The following is a 15,552-nucleotide window of genomic DNA, read 5'->3' as shown; positions in this document are numbered from 1 at the left end:
AAATGTGTATAAGAGACTGGTGAATGCAGGTTTACATAGACTGGGTCAGTATTAGACCCGAGGGACAGGCCAGGAAAAAGGGTGGACAGTGATCGAGCTCAGACTAGAGTTTGATGCAGGAAAGACAGAAAAGTAACCCTTGAAAAGCCATGGGACTGGGGTCCTGCTAATAGGAATACTAATTCTCAAGTCTACGAACTTTTTAACACCTTCTTTTCCTAACTGTAGAAACATTGTTTTTAAAATCTTTCATTCAGCCAGTTTTTCCTACTTGGCATCTCACTGGTGTAATACAATAACAGTAGAAGTTAGGTCACTGCCATTTTATGAATTATTTTCTAGGGCTTTAAAATCTTATTCTGAAAATGTCTGACTTCTTAGCTGATGAGATTGAATTGATCCTGGACTGTTTGCATTCCGTTATACTTATGGCTGTGTAATTTCTTATTGATCTGTAATGTAATGTAATTGGGGCCAGGACCTGAAGTGGACTCCTGCTCCTCCAAAGCCATCTGTGGCTGCTCTGTGCTACCCTCATAGAGCTCAAAGCTGCTCCAGAGACGCCCTGCCTCAGCAGTAAAGGCCTTGACCAGCCACAGGCCTTGTAGCACCAGCCTCATTCTATTGGGAGAACTGAGGCAACATGAGCTGGGTTAGAAATAATCATCCTCTGCACCCCTTTGCAACTCAGACCTGGCCAGTCAGACCTTAGCAACTGGAGCCAGTACACCTTTCTTTCTTTTCTTTTTTTCCCCCTGTGAAGCCATGTATGATTGTTGTTTTGCTCCCAGGGACATTCAAGGAACCCCTGCTGGAGACAGAGAAATACTGGTTCAGGGCTGCACAGATTACCTTATAGGGTGATATCACAGCTTCAATGTTTCTCAGTCTATATCTACTGGTAAGAGAGCATATACCCACTCACTTGGACTGGTTTGGAGGGACAATGAAGAAACTGAGCTTTATGACTCCTTAAGATGCAGAGCTGTTGCACCTACGTTATTACTAAGCAGCGGCATTTCCGACATCCTATTTAACAGAAGTCCCAGTGAGCTATTATAATAAATAAATAAATAAAAGAAACCAAATTCTGTCCTCCTGTTACCCCATGTAGCATCACAAAGAGCAACCATTCTTAGACTCTCTCTATATAAAATAAATCATCCACCTACCACCCACCAGTCACGTTCTGCTCAGAAGGAACTGCACAGTAGACCTGAACAAAAGGATCTGGTACAGATAGACAGTTATGAACTATCTGCGTTTCTTGAAATGCACAATTCCTCATATGCGAGCTGTTTTGGGGGCACAGTCCAAAGTTTATGTATATAAAAGAAATACGGACTATTTTTCTCCTTTTACACTATTCTTGTTACACTTTGCTTCAGGTGACAAGATGGAAGTCAGCAATATCAACCTCATATTTCTCTCTCAACCCGTTAGTAGTCTTACCCCAGAGGTGTGGATCATCCATGCAGGACTCATGATTGGCGATGGTAATGAGTGGGGTACCCACATCTCGTTTCTCAATCAGGTCATACAGAACTTCCTTGTTGTATACAGTAAGCCGGTTCAAGTACTCTACAAACAAAAAGAAAGAAAGAAGGAGAAACAAAGTCCAAGGAAAGAATAATCTGCAGAGTAATAGCAAGCAGAAGAGGGAGAGACAGACAGGTTGCAGAGATTTCAGGTCACACATAGAACATTAGAGGTAGATACAAAGATTATGTTTAGTATAGAGCTGTTTGGTTTTGCAGATCAGCCAGCTTTTTTGTATATATAACTTATTCCCTTATTTATGACCTAGTAGGGCACATAGGTAGCTTGTGTTTTCTTGCCCTTTACAGGGACAAGTTAACAGACAGGTTTGTTTGGCCTAAAATAATGGGCCATAAACTTTAAAACCTCTGTTTGTTTCAAACAGACTTTGAATGAACACAGAGACATTCTCAGTGAAGGACAAATATGAGTGATAAGTATCAGAGGGAGGGAGGTTACAAAGGGCAAATGATGGATAATTGGGAAAAATACCAAAGAAGCAGAATTATGTGAAGGTGACCTTAGAGGTCAGAGTTGAAGAATACCAGATAAGTAAGAGAGAAAATATAAGGCATTAAGTGATTGGACAAAATCAAGCTTCAGTAATCTGACAAGCACATTTTGTGGCAGTCAGATTTTTGTTAAGCTTCCAGGGAAATACACAGAAACACCAGAGAGAGGGATTTTATTTTGCTTATACTGAAATTTAGACTGATATAAATAAGAATTTAATTTTCTGTAACATTGGGATAAAAGAATATTTTATTGTAACCATTTATTTACTCTAATAAATTTTAGGATTATTATAAAAAGAGAAAAACTAAACTCTGGAGTGTTTCCTTTGCCAGAAGGGCTTTCTTTCAGTCTCTTCTGAAGTTGTTTAGCTTCCCTTTAGAGGCAAGAGGGTGGCTATACAATTAGAACGGAGAAACTCTCCTTCACACTTTTAATTTCTAAATTCAAACATTTTACCTAACCACTAGATTGTCACATCTCCTCCCCCACTCACCCACTACACATCAATAGAACTGAGAAATCACCAGGAATCAAATAATATTAGATAGCTTCATGCACTGCAGACTTACTGGTCCATATCCAACTGTATGTGCCTACCAATCCCATCACTATGGTGCTGGAGAGGGTCCAGGGCAAGCGAGGGCGGGCAGGAAATGGCCATTTCTCCTCAAAGGGCATCTTCCCATCACTACAGCAACACCTCACCAGTCCCTTCCTACTGAGAAAAATCACACAAACTCTTCAGTTAGGAACCGTTCATCAAGGACAACAAATCCAAAAGAAGAAAGCCTGGGAGCATTTCTAAAGCAACAAAAAAAAAAAAAAAAAAAGAGAGAAAAACAATTCCCCAAAAAATGAACAAAACAAGAGAGAGAATGAGCATGCCAGAATCTTTGGTTACCCAAACCACGCACTCAAGCTCCTATTTTAGTTTTGTCTAGACCATTACACAATTCCACCATTAAGTTTATATAATTAAAAAAAAAAAAAAACTTTAGAGGTCTTCATTGAACAGTTGGTTAACAACAATGCAAAAACAAGGAGGGAATAGAACTGAACTTAAAACTGCCATGTTTGTATATTTTTATGTTTTTTTGTAAAGAGTTGTGGTTTCTGTGAGAGTTCTCATTTTTATATGTTGTATTTATATATTGTTTGGTTGCTTAAGTGTTCAATAGAAACACTTAAAAAAAACAATAGTGGGGCACTGTGAGGGGGTTTATAGAACACTGCCCCCACCCTTAAGAAAGATCCCTCTATAATTAGCCAGGGCCACGTTAAGAGCACAGGTCCCAGCTCAAGAGGAAGTGTGCTAGGTGGGGTGGAGTTGAGACCAGGGAGGTGAAAGGAAAGGGCAGCGGGCCAGGCAGAGGTTGAGAAGGCCCAGGGAAGGAAGAGGCGAAATACCTGACTGAGATAAGCCATTGGTACTATTTAATAAAACTGTGCAAGTTTGCTGGAGATCTGGTTGGAGCCAGACCTGACCTGTGGAGTAGAACTGAAAAGCTGTGTTTGGGGTGTGGCAACCCCGCAACCGCGGACTGTTTGGCCTACTAGCCACTCAACTAGGACTAGTTAAGAGAAAACTGCTTTACTTTACAACCCCAACCCTGTGATGGAACAGGCCACGGACAAAGTTAAATAAATACTTATTTTTTTGTTTCATCCCCTTTGGCTGTGTTCTTTCACCGGCCTACTCCCAACCCTCGTTCGAGGTGTCACAGGCACACAAAGAACAACCCATATGATACACAAATTATTACATCATATTCTGAGGTGAAGCACTAGTAAGTTATTATGAACATCCTAGAGCAGAGCTTCCCAAACTGTGGATAGAGACCCAAAATGGGATCACGGTCTGAGTGGGCTCTCCATAGGTTCATCATTATTTTGTACCTCCAGGAGGGGGTCATACTGTGTGAAGGAAGAGAGAGATACCGCTAGAGGAAGGGAGGGCACCACACAAGATATCACTGCCCTGCCACAGGGGGGGGGGGGGGGGTGGCTACATACTTTTACATACTTTCTGCATTTGTGCAAATTGGGGTTGTGGCTGCAGAAAGATTGGTGAGCACTGCACTGGGGCAATTCAGAAACAGCTGGAACACATCTGCTTAACAGAACTATCAAATAACATGGTTTCTGAGAGGAGGCACAGGTCACCCGTGGATCACCAGACACCATTTACTCAATCTTTGAGTGCTATCTGGGACCCTCACATAGAAAGCGCCTAGACTACAAATCCCAAAAGGCACCATGGGAGAGCAAATTAAAAAACCAGGCATGCATACACTAAGAAAAGAAAAGTTGCTTTTTACAGGAATTGATGTCATCTAGAGACAACCTAATTATAATATAAATACAAAATAATTGTACTAACGAAAAATTGTAAAAAGTTTAATATGAATACAATTTATATATCTACAATCGAAAAATAAAAAAAGGATAAAAACTAAAACAATTATAACCATACAAACTGCAATAATACTAGAAAGATTACAGCACTGACAATAATAGAAAAAATACAAAGAAAGTTTATATTATTTATAATAAAACGTAAATAAATGTATAAAAGAGGAACAGAGACCAAGGCACACCCATTAGGCGTGTGAGACAGGCATTTAACTACGCCAAGCGCCCCCTCTTCACACGCACTCAAGGACAGCCGGGCCCCCTCCTGTGTCCTCCCGGTCTCGCCTCTCCTTCGTTCTCAAATTCCCCACCCCTGCACCCTACCTTTAAATTTGTCTTTGATATCAACAGAGCGGTATAATTCATTCAGGTTGCCTGAGCCCGACCCCGGAACTGCTTCTCGCCGGCACCCCGCCCCCTGACGCAACTTCCTGTTCCACTGGCAGGGCGGGCGGGACAAGGAGGAGGTTTAATAAGACTTAGTTAGACCTCCTGGTAGCGCGGGGGACTCGATTGGGAGGGAGGAGTGGTAAACGAAAAGAAGGAGTCAAGGAGCGGGGTATAAGCGATGTGGAAGTTTTGGTTTGAGAGCGAGGGGTTTGGCCGGCTGGTTAGCTCTTCAGTGTCTGCTTCCTTTGGTTTTGCCTTTCACCACGTTTGGAGACGGTGATACTTCGCTTCGACCTCGTTAACGTTTTCGTCCTGGTGTCTGGGAGCTGCCTGGTGGAATGGTACAGCACCAGTCCTTCAAAATCCCAAAGAGGTTAGATTGAGAACAGGAGATGCTAGGAGGCTAATGGGTTGAAGCTAGTAGGCGGTGTCGCAAGTACACCCAAAACAATAGCAAAAGCAATAGTTAAAGATTATTAGACACTAGTAAAAGAGGCCCGTTTCCGAAAGAAATGAAACGGGCGCTAGCAAGGTTCCATACCCCCCCCCCCTCCCTCTCTCCTCCAAGTTCCAAGGGTTGCCAGGTGGAAAAATTTTTTCCTGCCCAAAGGAGCCCAAAATCCAGCCCAAAACCCGCCCAAACTCAAACCCCACCCCCGCGTCATCGCCCCTGCCGTCATCAACCCCGCCCCCGCCGTCATCGCCCCCGCCTCCCCCGTCACTAACCCCGCATCCCCCGTCACTAACCCCGCCTCCCACGTCACTAACCCCGCCCAGAAACGTCATTAACCCCGCCCACCGCGGCCGAAAAAGCCTGCGAAAAAACCGCCCCGAAGCCAAAAAGGAGCCCAAAAAACCGCAACCCGCCGCGGGCAAAAATTTCCTGCGGCGGGTCGCGGAAAACCGCCCAATTGGGCGGTAAAACCGCCCACCTGGCAACACTTCCAACCCCCCTCCCCTCCGAGTTCCATGCCCCCCCAATCTCCCTTCCTCTCTCTCCCTCCCCTTCGAGTTCCAGGACCCCCCTCTCTCACCTCCGAGTTCCAGACCCCAGCGCCTCCCTCCCTCTCTCACTGTCCTTTCTGAGTGCAAGCACGATCTGTCCTCCGGCAGCCCCTCGCCTTCCTGCGTGCCGGCTGTAATTTAAAAATTACCTCGGGGTCCGACATCAGCAGTGAAAGTGAGCGGCGTGCGTCAGACTACCTTCCCATGTGTCTCAGCTCTGCCTGTGGTCTTGCCCTTCCCGAAACAGGAAATGAGGGCAGGACCACAGGCAGAGCTGAGACACATGGGAAGGCAGTCTGAAGCGCCGCTCGCCTTCACTGCAGACGCTGGGCCCCGAGGTAAGAATTTTTAAATTACAGCCGGCACGCAGGAAGGCGAGGGGCTGCCGGAGGACAGGTCGTGCTTGCACTCGGAGGGGGGAGAAAGGGAGGGAGGTGTGGGACCGTGGAACTCTGAGGGAAGGGGGGCCAGGGATGTCCTGCAACTCAAAGGGGAGGGGGGGGGGCGATTCTCTACTCACCTCTGGGTGCTGGGTTCCCTTCCCTCTCACTGATCCACCCTCTGACGTCAACGCCAGGGCGGACCAATGGGAAGTGTTAAACCCAGGCATCGTGCAAATATAGGATAATGGACTGCCTATGCGTGGACCAGCTGTAAAAAGTCAAAAGCTGTTCCAGTTGGATAGGTGGTGCCTTAAAAGGTAGGGGGGGGCAAAATATATTTTTAACTTATTTGACAGCTTTTTAATTTATTTGAAAGCGTCCTAGATGTATATATCATGAAATTAAAACTGAATATCACTAAAACAGCTTCAACAAATTATTGTAGCTGGTGGAAACGGCACCACTAAAGGCTGTATTTCGTGCTAATTTTTCTGCACTGTTCTATACAATACAGTAATACACAGCTGCCAAGGGGTCCCAGTTTTTGAGGGAGATTTTAGTACATGCCCCCAGCCCTGCCCCACTTTGCATTGGCTCCACCCATTCTACATGGCTCTGCCCCCTTGCACACCTCAAACCCACGGCCATTTCAGAAAATATTTTATTTAATAGCCTAATATCCTTTTCAGTTAGCTTTCAGAGGCCAAAATCTCCTGCCTTAGGTCAGTATAATGCTGTTATGGTATCCTCTCCTGACCTGAGGAATGAAGTGTTGAAAGTGTTTTAAAATCATTGAAGATATCACCTTATTTTTTATTTTGTTTTATTTGCATTTATTAAATGTTATTAACACAGCTACCACGTTACTTTATCCTAAATTAAAAATAAAATTATTTTCTTTACCTTTGTTGTCTGGCCATTTACTTTATCTAATTGTATTGCTCTCAGTCTCTTGATTCTGCTTTCCTTCATCTTCTCTTAACTCTTTTGCCAGGGTTTCCTGTCCGTTTGTCATTTTTCTTTGTTTTCTTCAATATTTTTCAGCCTCTCACTGTGTCCAGATTTAATTCATTCTTACTATCCATTCTTTAATTTTCTTCTTTTTACTTCATCTACCTATGGCTTTTCATCTTTTCCTCACCCTTGTTCTCCCCATACCCCTGCCTCTTATTCTCCAGTCTTTCACTACTCTTTCCCCTTTCCCATCCTTCCAGTGTCTCCTCTTTCTGCATCCTTCCATCCAGCGTCTCCTCTTTTTCTCCCCATCCTTCCACCCATCTATCCACTCTCCTGATCCTTCTATCTAGTGTCTCTCTCTGCCCCCCCCCCTCCTTCCATCCAGTGTCTCTCTATCTCTCTACCCTTTTCTGTTCAGTGTCCCCTCTTATCTCCACATCCTTCCAGTCTTTCCCCTTTCTCTCTGCATCCTTCCATCCAACGTCTTTCTCTGCCCATCCTTCCGTCTTCCCTCTTTCTCTCCCCATCCAGCCGTCTGTCTTCCCTCTTTCTCTCCCCATCCAGCCGTCTGTCTACCCCCTCTCCTGATCCTTCCATCCAGTGTCTCTTTCTCTGCCCTTTTACATTCATTATGTCCCCCTCTTTCTCCCCATCCTTCAATGAAGTGCACCCAGGGCCGTGCCGATGCGGTAAGCAGGGTAAGCGCCGCAGGGGGGCGCCCACCTCTGGAGGGTGCCACCGCGGTGCTTACCCTCGCTCCGTGCTGCCGAGGACTTTAAATCTTTTACCTCGGTCGCAGCAGCGTCAGTGAAAGCGCTGCCGACGTCTCCCTTCCCTTGCACTCATTGGTTCCCTCAGTGTCGCCTTCTGACGTTAGAAGAAGGCGGACACTGAGGGAACCAAGAGCACGAAGGGAAGGGAGACGTCGGCAGCGCTCCGCTTTCACTGACGCTGCTGCGACCGGAAGTAAAAGATTTAAAGGCCCCAGGGTGTGGAGGAAAGAGCAGAGAGGCATGGATGGGAGGGCAGAGAGACAGGCATGGATGGGAGGGCAGAGAGGCATGGATGGGAGGGCAGCAGCAGGGCCCAGGGAGAGGACAAATTGCTGGAAGGGGAGGGGAGAGAGGAGGATTGCTAGCTATGGATGCAGCAGGGAAGGGCAGAGAGGGACAAGGATGGACATGGGGGCCCAGGGATAGGACAATTTGCTGGAAATGAAGTGGAGGGGAGAGAATTGCTGGCTATGGATGGAGGAGGGAAGGGCAGGGAGGGACAAGGATGGACATGGGGGCCCAGGGAGAGGACAATTTGCTGGAAATGGAGGGGAGGGGAGAGAGGAGGATTGCTGGCTATGGATGGAGGAGGGAAAGGCAGAGAGGGACAAGGATGGACATGGGGGCCCAGGGAGAGGACAAATTGCTGGAAATGGAGGGGAGGGGAGAGAGGAGGATTGGTGGCTATGGATGGAGGAGGGAAGGGCAGAGAGGGACAAGGATGGACGTGGATGGGAGGACAGGACCCAGGGAGAGAGAAGAAATTGCTGGAAATGGATATAGAGCAAGAAATGAAGAAGAAAGGAGGAAAGTAAAGAAATAAATGGAAAGGAAGCCCTGGAAATGGAGTGAAGAGGACAGATAGCAGCAGACTCAGATACTGGGCCAGCATGATCGGAAAAAGAAAGTCACCAGACAACAAAGGAAGAAAAAAAATCATTTTATTTTCATTTTAGCGTTTGGAATATGTTCACTTTGAGAATTTACATCTGCTATCTTATTTTGCAATGTATAGCAATTTGTTTCTAAGAATATTGCTGACAATTCCTGTCAGTGTGGCAAGTGGTGAGCGATCATTTTCACGGGGGGGGGGGGGGGGGCGCCAACTGATAGTCTGCAGGGGGGCGCCAGAGACCCTAGGCACGGCCCTGAGTGCACCCACTGCCTAAAGGACCCTATCCCATCCTCTTCATTTAAAATACCTCACTTCTGTTTGCTACCCAGTGGTTTAGTCTCAGCCAATCCTCTGGTAGTTTCCCAAAATTATGGAAATCAGCTATAGCATCCTATCTAGAATAAAGCTAACCTGGATCCTTCAATAACCAGTCATTATCATCATGTTTGTAACCTTTCCTATATGTCTCGTTCTTGAAAACGCTGTGTTCCAACAGCTATCCAACTTCTAAGATAAAGTTCTTGCTTTGCACCCCCATCAGTCCGGATTCCAGCTTAATTACAGTACCAAAACAGTCTTAGCAGCCCTTTTGAGTGAATTACATTCACATTTTGATCAACACAAGCTTGTTCTGGCAGTTTCTTTAGATCTTTCATCCTGTTAGTCACTCGCTATTGATCTCACGCCTATCATCCTTGGGCATTTCTGGTAGTGTCCTCTCTTGGTTCACCTTTTTTTTTTTTTTCTATCCATTCATTTCAGGTTGTCACCTCTGCCTCCTCTCAGTTGTCTCTTCTCCAAGCTGAAGAGCCCTAGCTTCTTCAGCCTTTACTTATATTAGTCCTTATTTTATTTTATCATTTTGGTCACCGTTCTGTGTACCTTTTCCAGTTCCACTATATCTTTTTTTTGAGATGCAGTGACTAGAATTGCACAAAATACCCAAGGTGGGGTTTTACTATGGAGTGATACTGTCAAGGCTGTGGAGTCGGTACACCAAACCTTTGAGACTATGACTTCTCTATTTTTCTACTATCCAACTCTAGTTCTTAACTGATATTAGGCTTTCCATTTTTTTTGTTCTGGATCTAAAGTACTGGTAAATAACGTACATTTTAGCATTATTTTATATCTATATAATAACAAAATAACATTGCAGTCCAGATTGTCTTCTGCTTAAGCTATCCAATCAATCTTTCAAGTCATGCCACAGGACTTCTGTTGGATTCAGATCTAGGCTTTCACTGGTCACTCAAGGATATTCACTTTTCTTTTGGGGGCAATATTTCCAAATGGATTAGATTTTGTGCATAAGGAAGCTCATGCCTAAGCCAGGGTACGTGGAGTATGATCTCAGTCTCTCAAATTTACTGTTAATGCTTGCTGTAGTACTTGTATTGTGCCAAAGAGCTTCCTTCTGGGGTTCATAAGATGCAACGTGCATAGGCAATTTATCCAGGTGTGCTTAAACTCATTGTAATCAAGTCTGTGGCATGTCTTGGTACCTGAGGATCTTCTCTTTCCACATGATTCACATACTAATCACTTGGAACTGACACCTCTATGATCAGTGCTGTAACCATTCTGGTGTTTTATAATTTTTACCACTGTCTGGCTTCCTTGCAGCCAGCTTTTTATAGGGATGTCCCAGGTTGGAAAATTAGATTATAGTGGCTCTCTTAAGGTCGTGATCCCAGTGCTTTTCTGGTACAGTGATGCCATATTTACAAAGTCACCAATGAAGGAGATTTGCTGCTTTTGTGTCTTTCTGTATAGAAAATTTTGGCCATTACCACTTCTCAGCCAGCTACAAGATGAGTAACCATTTCCAGCTGCTGCTTTTTTTGTTTGTTTTTGTAATACAGAATCTATAGGTGTGCTAATTTCTTTTCAATGTTTGCTGTGAACCCTCTTGTCTGTAAGCCACTGTAACCATTTCCAGCTTTTTATTTTATTACAGAATCTATAGGTGTGCTGTATAGACAGCCTGCAAATATCAGTCTCTCATTCTTAGGTTTTAGTTCTCATTTTTCACCATCCGTGTCTGTGTGCTTGATCCATGTACAGTTCCTAGAGTATCCCTTTATATTTCCTACTGTATTTGTGCATTTGCCACTTGGCTTTTCATTGTTTGCCGATCTTTTTCTCCTGCTTTTGCATATTCTGTTTCCTTTCCTGTATGTACAGGTGCATCCATACTCATTCATTCTGCTCATAGGAATGTCTGTCCCAAGTTTCACAATGGAACTGGATTCTGAACACTTGCTTTCATACTTCATCTTCCAAACTTGTGTGTTTGGATACATGTTGATGCTGTTAAATAACACTTGGAGGCCTATGATGGTAGCTCCTATGTATAATCTATTTCTGTGGGGCCCATTCTTTAGCTGTAGAAATGTACGGTCTTGACATACACTGATTCTTATAGACTACCTTGTAAGCATGGAGGAGCTTTCTTGTTTGTACATACAATTTTTCAGGGTACTTGAGGGACCAGGTCACAACTTGAAAGCTGTTTGAAAGTGCAGGAATCGCAAGCAGGTCAATGGCTTGTATTTTATTCTTTGACGTTAACTTTTTAGTGTCTATTTTTACATTTCTGTAGTGCTTCTTGCTGGTTATTTCCTTTTGGTACTTTATGTTGGATTGTTGCTCCTTCCTTTATTTCTGGATATTTATATATCCTTTCCTGTTCAAATTCCTTGCTGGTACAGACAGTCATCATGAGATGTTTGCAGTTTTACTTTTCCTCCTGGGAAGGCATAATTGCCAGGCCAAGTTTCCTGATGTCATCTGAAAAGCATTTTGCTAAACATCTGGGTTTTTTTAGGCATATGTATTGTTTTTAAATTAAATTATTTGTTTAACATTAAGCAAGTTTTTTTATTCAGTTTTAATTGAATTAGGCAAAGTTCTGATCATGTGACCAGCATCAAGCTTTAAATCTGACTGTGCATTAAAGTTGGCTGATTCAGTAACCAGCTACAAGAGAGGGAGATGGTAAGTAACTTCTCGTTTCATGTTTTCGTTTTGAATCACCTGTTTTGAAATTTTTTTGATTCATTGGATTTTCAGGACCTCACTATCTTTTGTGTTTCACCTTTATAGTAGTTATCAGACTTAGTGCAAGCTACATTACACTCTCGGAGTATGTATAGGTGGTGCCCATGTGTGTTGCTTTTTAAGTTATTTTTTAATTGTAATTTGAATTGTAATTTTTTATTATTATTTATTACTATTTTGATTTTGCATTTTTTGTTGTTCGAGATTTGTAGTTGTGTTGTTAATCTTTGTGTTTTCATATTTATTTTGTTCTAACAGTACTACTAACCCCTGATGCAGCCCAGGAGGGTGAAACTTAGCCAAGTCAAGTGCAGTTTTTACCCCTCCAGTGTTTAAAAGTTTGTTTTTTGCACTACTTTGGATCGCTTGGTCTGTTCTTGGTCTGTTCTTGGTCAGCCTTGAAAGCTTATGCCTCTAATAAATGTTGTAAATCTATGAAGTGCCATCTGTCTCTGTCAATTTTGTTGTCAGTGGTAAAGAGGGAAACCAAACCAGAGTATTGAAAAAAGTTCAGTGAGCCTTCAGGAACTTGATGTTTGAGTGACTCGACACAGTGAGTGTTTTAGCAGAGCGCCTGCATCAGTGGTCTTGAGTGCTATAAAAAAAATACCTCCTAGTAAGAATCCAGGAGGAAAATATCTGGAGATAACAGATGGTGAAAACACCATCTCGCTGTGCTGCTGTAGAGTACGTAAAGCATGCGTAACACTGAGACCTATTTCCAATGGTGAAACGCCAAACTGTTTTAGCTATAATACTGTGAAATATGTGGATCTCGCTAAGGGATATTTTTATAGCAATCGAGACCCCTGATTAAGGCACTCTGCCAAAACACACAGACTGTATTGGTCATTCCTGAAGGCTCACACTGCTTTGATACTCAATTTTGTTGCCGTACTACCTCGGTCTCCCTAGTTTACCTGTGCAGATTAAGGCCAGCTGAAATTCACATTGGGTTCTGTGAAATATCTGACTCTTTCCATGTTACTCCTATTTGAGGTAGGTGAAGCAGAGGCTCTGAAGAAGGAAGGGAGAATATTTTTCTACTCATTGGTGGAAAAAAGGTTTGGATTGCATTTGTTGACTGGCTTAACTTGAAAAGGTGGAAAGCAGTAGCAGCTGAAGGTAGAAGACAACATGGTTGCTCCATGGGTTTTATGAGAGCTGATGCAGAATTCTAGCCATGACTGATATCTGGTACAGATACTGGCAGGGCTCCTGGATCACTGGGTCTTTCTGTATTAGCAGTGTCAGGTTCAGCACAGTATTAGATTGAAAGATTTTAGCAGCATGAGGCAGAGGTTCCAGCTCTGGGGAATTGAGTAGTACCGTAGCAGGAAGCTGAAATTCCACCTCTACAGAACTGCCAGGCTGTTGGATGGCAGCTTCAGGAAGATTTGGCTCACTTTCTTTTGGGAGCTGAACCTAATTGATGCCAGAAGATTTGGCCAAATGTTTTCCACTAGTGACCAAAGGTGGAAAGATTATAATGATTGCCTCTGCAGGAAATGTGAAGGTCAAAAAAAAAAAGGACAATTTTTAATATGCTCACAAAAGATTGTACAGAAATTATGCCTTATAGAAACAAATAAAAAAGTAATATCAACATAAATCCAAACATGTGCACCTCAGTAGGGGAGCATGGTCATCACAGTAGTCATGAGAGGAACATAAAAGAAATTAAACTACCTGGGAAAAGAAGCAGGACCTAGCACTGAATAAATTCTACCCTGCACTTGTTTGGCTAGCTTTTAATAGATCTTCCAGCCAAAAAGTGGTGTAACTGAAAAGGCTCAGTATTATCTATCTTCAAAAGGTTCTTGAGGGTAGCACAAGCTACCTTTTGACATTGCTTGGATTTTTTTCAACAGGGCTGTAGCAAGCTATTTGCGGCCGCACGTGGCACCAGGGAAGCCATCCATCGGTTTCCCCTTGCGCTGATATCATAAAACTAGGCAGAGCAGGAGCGCCCTGTGTTGTATAGGGTGTGTTTGGCACTTGTGATGCTCCTGTTTCTCAAGGCTGAGAGCCAGCCTGGGATGTGTTGACATGGTGATGCTGCAGGCTTCCAATTTATCCACAAGCATCAGCTTAGATGGTTCTGGTTTTGGACACGACTGGTCCAGTCCTTCTGTCTTGAAGTTCCAGCACTAGTCCCAGTGCAAAGGAAAGTCACAGAGATCCTCATTTATCTGGCAGCATCCAGTGCAGAAAAGCTAGAGCCACCTCAAAACCAAAGAAACAGGCCTGGAGCAGAGAAACCAAACAGAATAAAAGGCGGCAAACAAGGATTTCTTCATCTCTCAGCTGCTTTTTGTCCATCATGTAAACTTCTATCACACCTAGCATTCAAGTATTTTTCATCCTGCTGTTTCTTTACAAACCTCATGGCTCCAAATTCTAGATCAGTGTTGCTCAAACTTCTTGTGATTGTGTCCTGTCCTGTCTGAGGTGTTTCATGATGACTCACCAATGTAGTCCTCACCCAGCAACCCCATTTGGGGTCATAACACCCAGTTTGAGAAGCACTGGCCTGGAATGTATGGGCAGCTGAAAAACAGGGCTTGGAGGTAGCTGAAAGCTCTGGCTTTGTCCCTAGCCTCACAACCAGATGCCAATTCTCATGTTGAAGGTTCCAATAAATCTACCTGAACTATAATTCTTTCTGTATGCTGTAGTTTATGGCCATCTCGGTGTGGTGGGGGATTAAGAAGGGTCATACAGGATCACCTCAGTCCCCTCACACCCCAGCCCAGTCCCTCTTCATGCCAGTGAAAGTTGCTGGATCAGGTTCTGAGAGCCTATGAAGAGATTTCTGACTGCCTCATCCTTCACAGAAAAAGTACCAGGTTCACATATTTCATCCTATAAGGTGGGAGAGATCTTTATGTCTAGAGGAGACCCAGCTTCTTACCGCATTGGCTGGGAAAGCACGGAGCATGGCAGCTGTGAAGCCTTTATATAGTCCTTGGGGGCCTTCCTCACGCAGAACCTCCCGCAAGACATCCATAAATCCTCCATACACTCCTTCGGCAGCTGTAAAATATTACATTAAAAAAGCTCACACACAAACCAAATTATCTGCTATAGAAAAATGTGACATCTGTGTAGGGGGTGATGCAGCGTATGATCAGTGTGCACTGGCATAGCTATTTATAGAGAACTGGAATAGCAAGGGGTGCTTTATGGAAAGACTGAGGTGCATTGGCAGAGCTGAGTGTGTAGGTTGTTGGTACTGGAATAATGGGGATGCTGCAGGGCAGGAATGAGGTCCATGGGTAAAGCTGTGTATGTGTGCGGAGATCATTTTAGTACTGGAATAATGGGTTGCTCTGATGGTTTCTTAGTAAAATGTATGTCTCCGTCTGAATGCTTATAGGAGCAGCTGTCTCCACACCTGTCTGGAAACGAGATTTCAGCACATCCACAGGAATTGCCACTACCCAGTTGCAAATTCCAGCTAGGCCCCCTGCAGTGAGGATCCGCAGGGCACTGAGATCACTGATACTGAAAGGTACGTAGAAAGAAGGACAAAAACAGAAGATGTCAGAATTGGCTTCTTTTCAAATTCTTTCTGCCTTTCACAACACTGCTTTGTATCTAACTTGGCTGTCTTCCA

The 15,552-nt window shown here is 43.9% G+C and overlaps 3 protein-coding genes across 9 annotated transcripts in view; 1 reads left to right on the top strand and 2 right to left on the bottom strand.

Moving 5' to 3' along the window:
• Positions 1-6,074, bottom strand: part of TAZ (tafazzin) — a 39,395-nt gene extending 33,321 nt beyond the window's left edge. The window contains exons 1-3 of one of the 5 annotated variants that reach the window (XM_030194143.1): positions 6,012-6,074; positions 2,625-2,773; positions 1,453-1,581 (exon numbers count right to left, since the gene is read on the bottom strand). In XM_030194143.1, coding sequence (XP_030050003.1) covers positions 1,453-1,581; positions 2,625-2,733 — 238 coding nt within the window. In that variant the 5' untranslated portion in view covers positions 2,734-2,773; positions 6,012-6,074. Of the gene's footprint in view, positions 1-1,452; positions 1,582-2,624; positions 2,774-4,642; positions 4,724-4,791; positions 4,874-6,011 lie in introns of those variants that run through there. The other 4 variants (XM_030194141.1, XM_030194142.1, XM_030194140.1 and 1 more) reach the window with 4 other exon arrangements.
• The window catches only part of DNASE1L1 (deoxyribonuclease 1 like 1), a 110,722-nt gene continuing 100,151 nt past the window's right edge, over positions 4,982-15,552 (top strand). Inside the window, exons 1-4 of one of the 3 annotated variants that reach the window (XM_030194132.1) lie at positions 4,982-5,230; positions 11,762-11,870; positions 12,192-12,241; positions 15,313-15,447. The gene's annotated coding sequence lies outside the window, so the exon portion shown is untranslated. The remainder of the gene's footprint in view (positions 5,231-11,761; positions 11,871-12,191; positions 12,242-15,312; positions 15,448-15,552) is intronic. The other 2 variants (XM_030194130.1, XM_030194134.1) reach the window with 2 other exon arrangements.
• Positions 13,445-15,552, bottom strand: part of LOC115463531 (mitochondrial carnitine/acylcarnitine carrier protein-like) — a 31,885-nt gene continuing 29,777 nt past the window's right edge. Inside the window, exons 7-9 of the mRNA XM_030194139.1 lie at positions 15,331-15,440; positions 14,848-14,969; positions 13,445-14,180 (exon numbers count right to left, since the gene is read on the bottom strand). Coding sequence (XP_030049999.1) covers positions 14,118-14,180; positions 14,848-14,969; positions 15,331-15,440 — 295 coding nt within the window. The 3' untranslated portion in view covers positions 13,445-14,117. The remainder of the gene's footprint in view (positions 14,181-14,847; positions 14,970-15,330; positions 15,441-15,552) is intronic.

The sequence above is a fragment of the Microcaecilia unicolor genome, chromosome 2 (assembly GCF_901765095.1).
Source record: "Microcaecilia unicolor chromosome 2, aMicUni1.1, whole genome shotgun sequence".
In the NCBI taxonomy this organism is placed as follows: Eukaryota; Metazoa; Chordata; class Amphibia; order Gymnophiona; family Siphonopidae; genus Microcaecilia; species Microcaecilia unicolor.
This window is presented reverse-complemented; position numbering and strand designations above follow the sequence as displayed.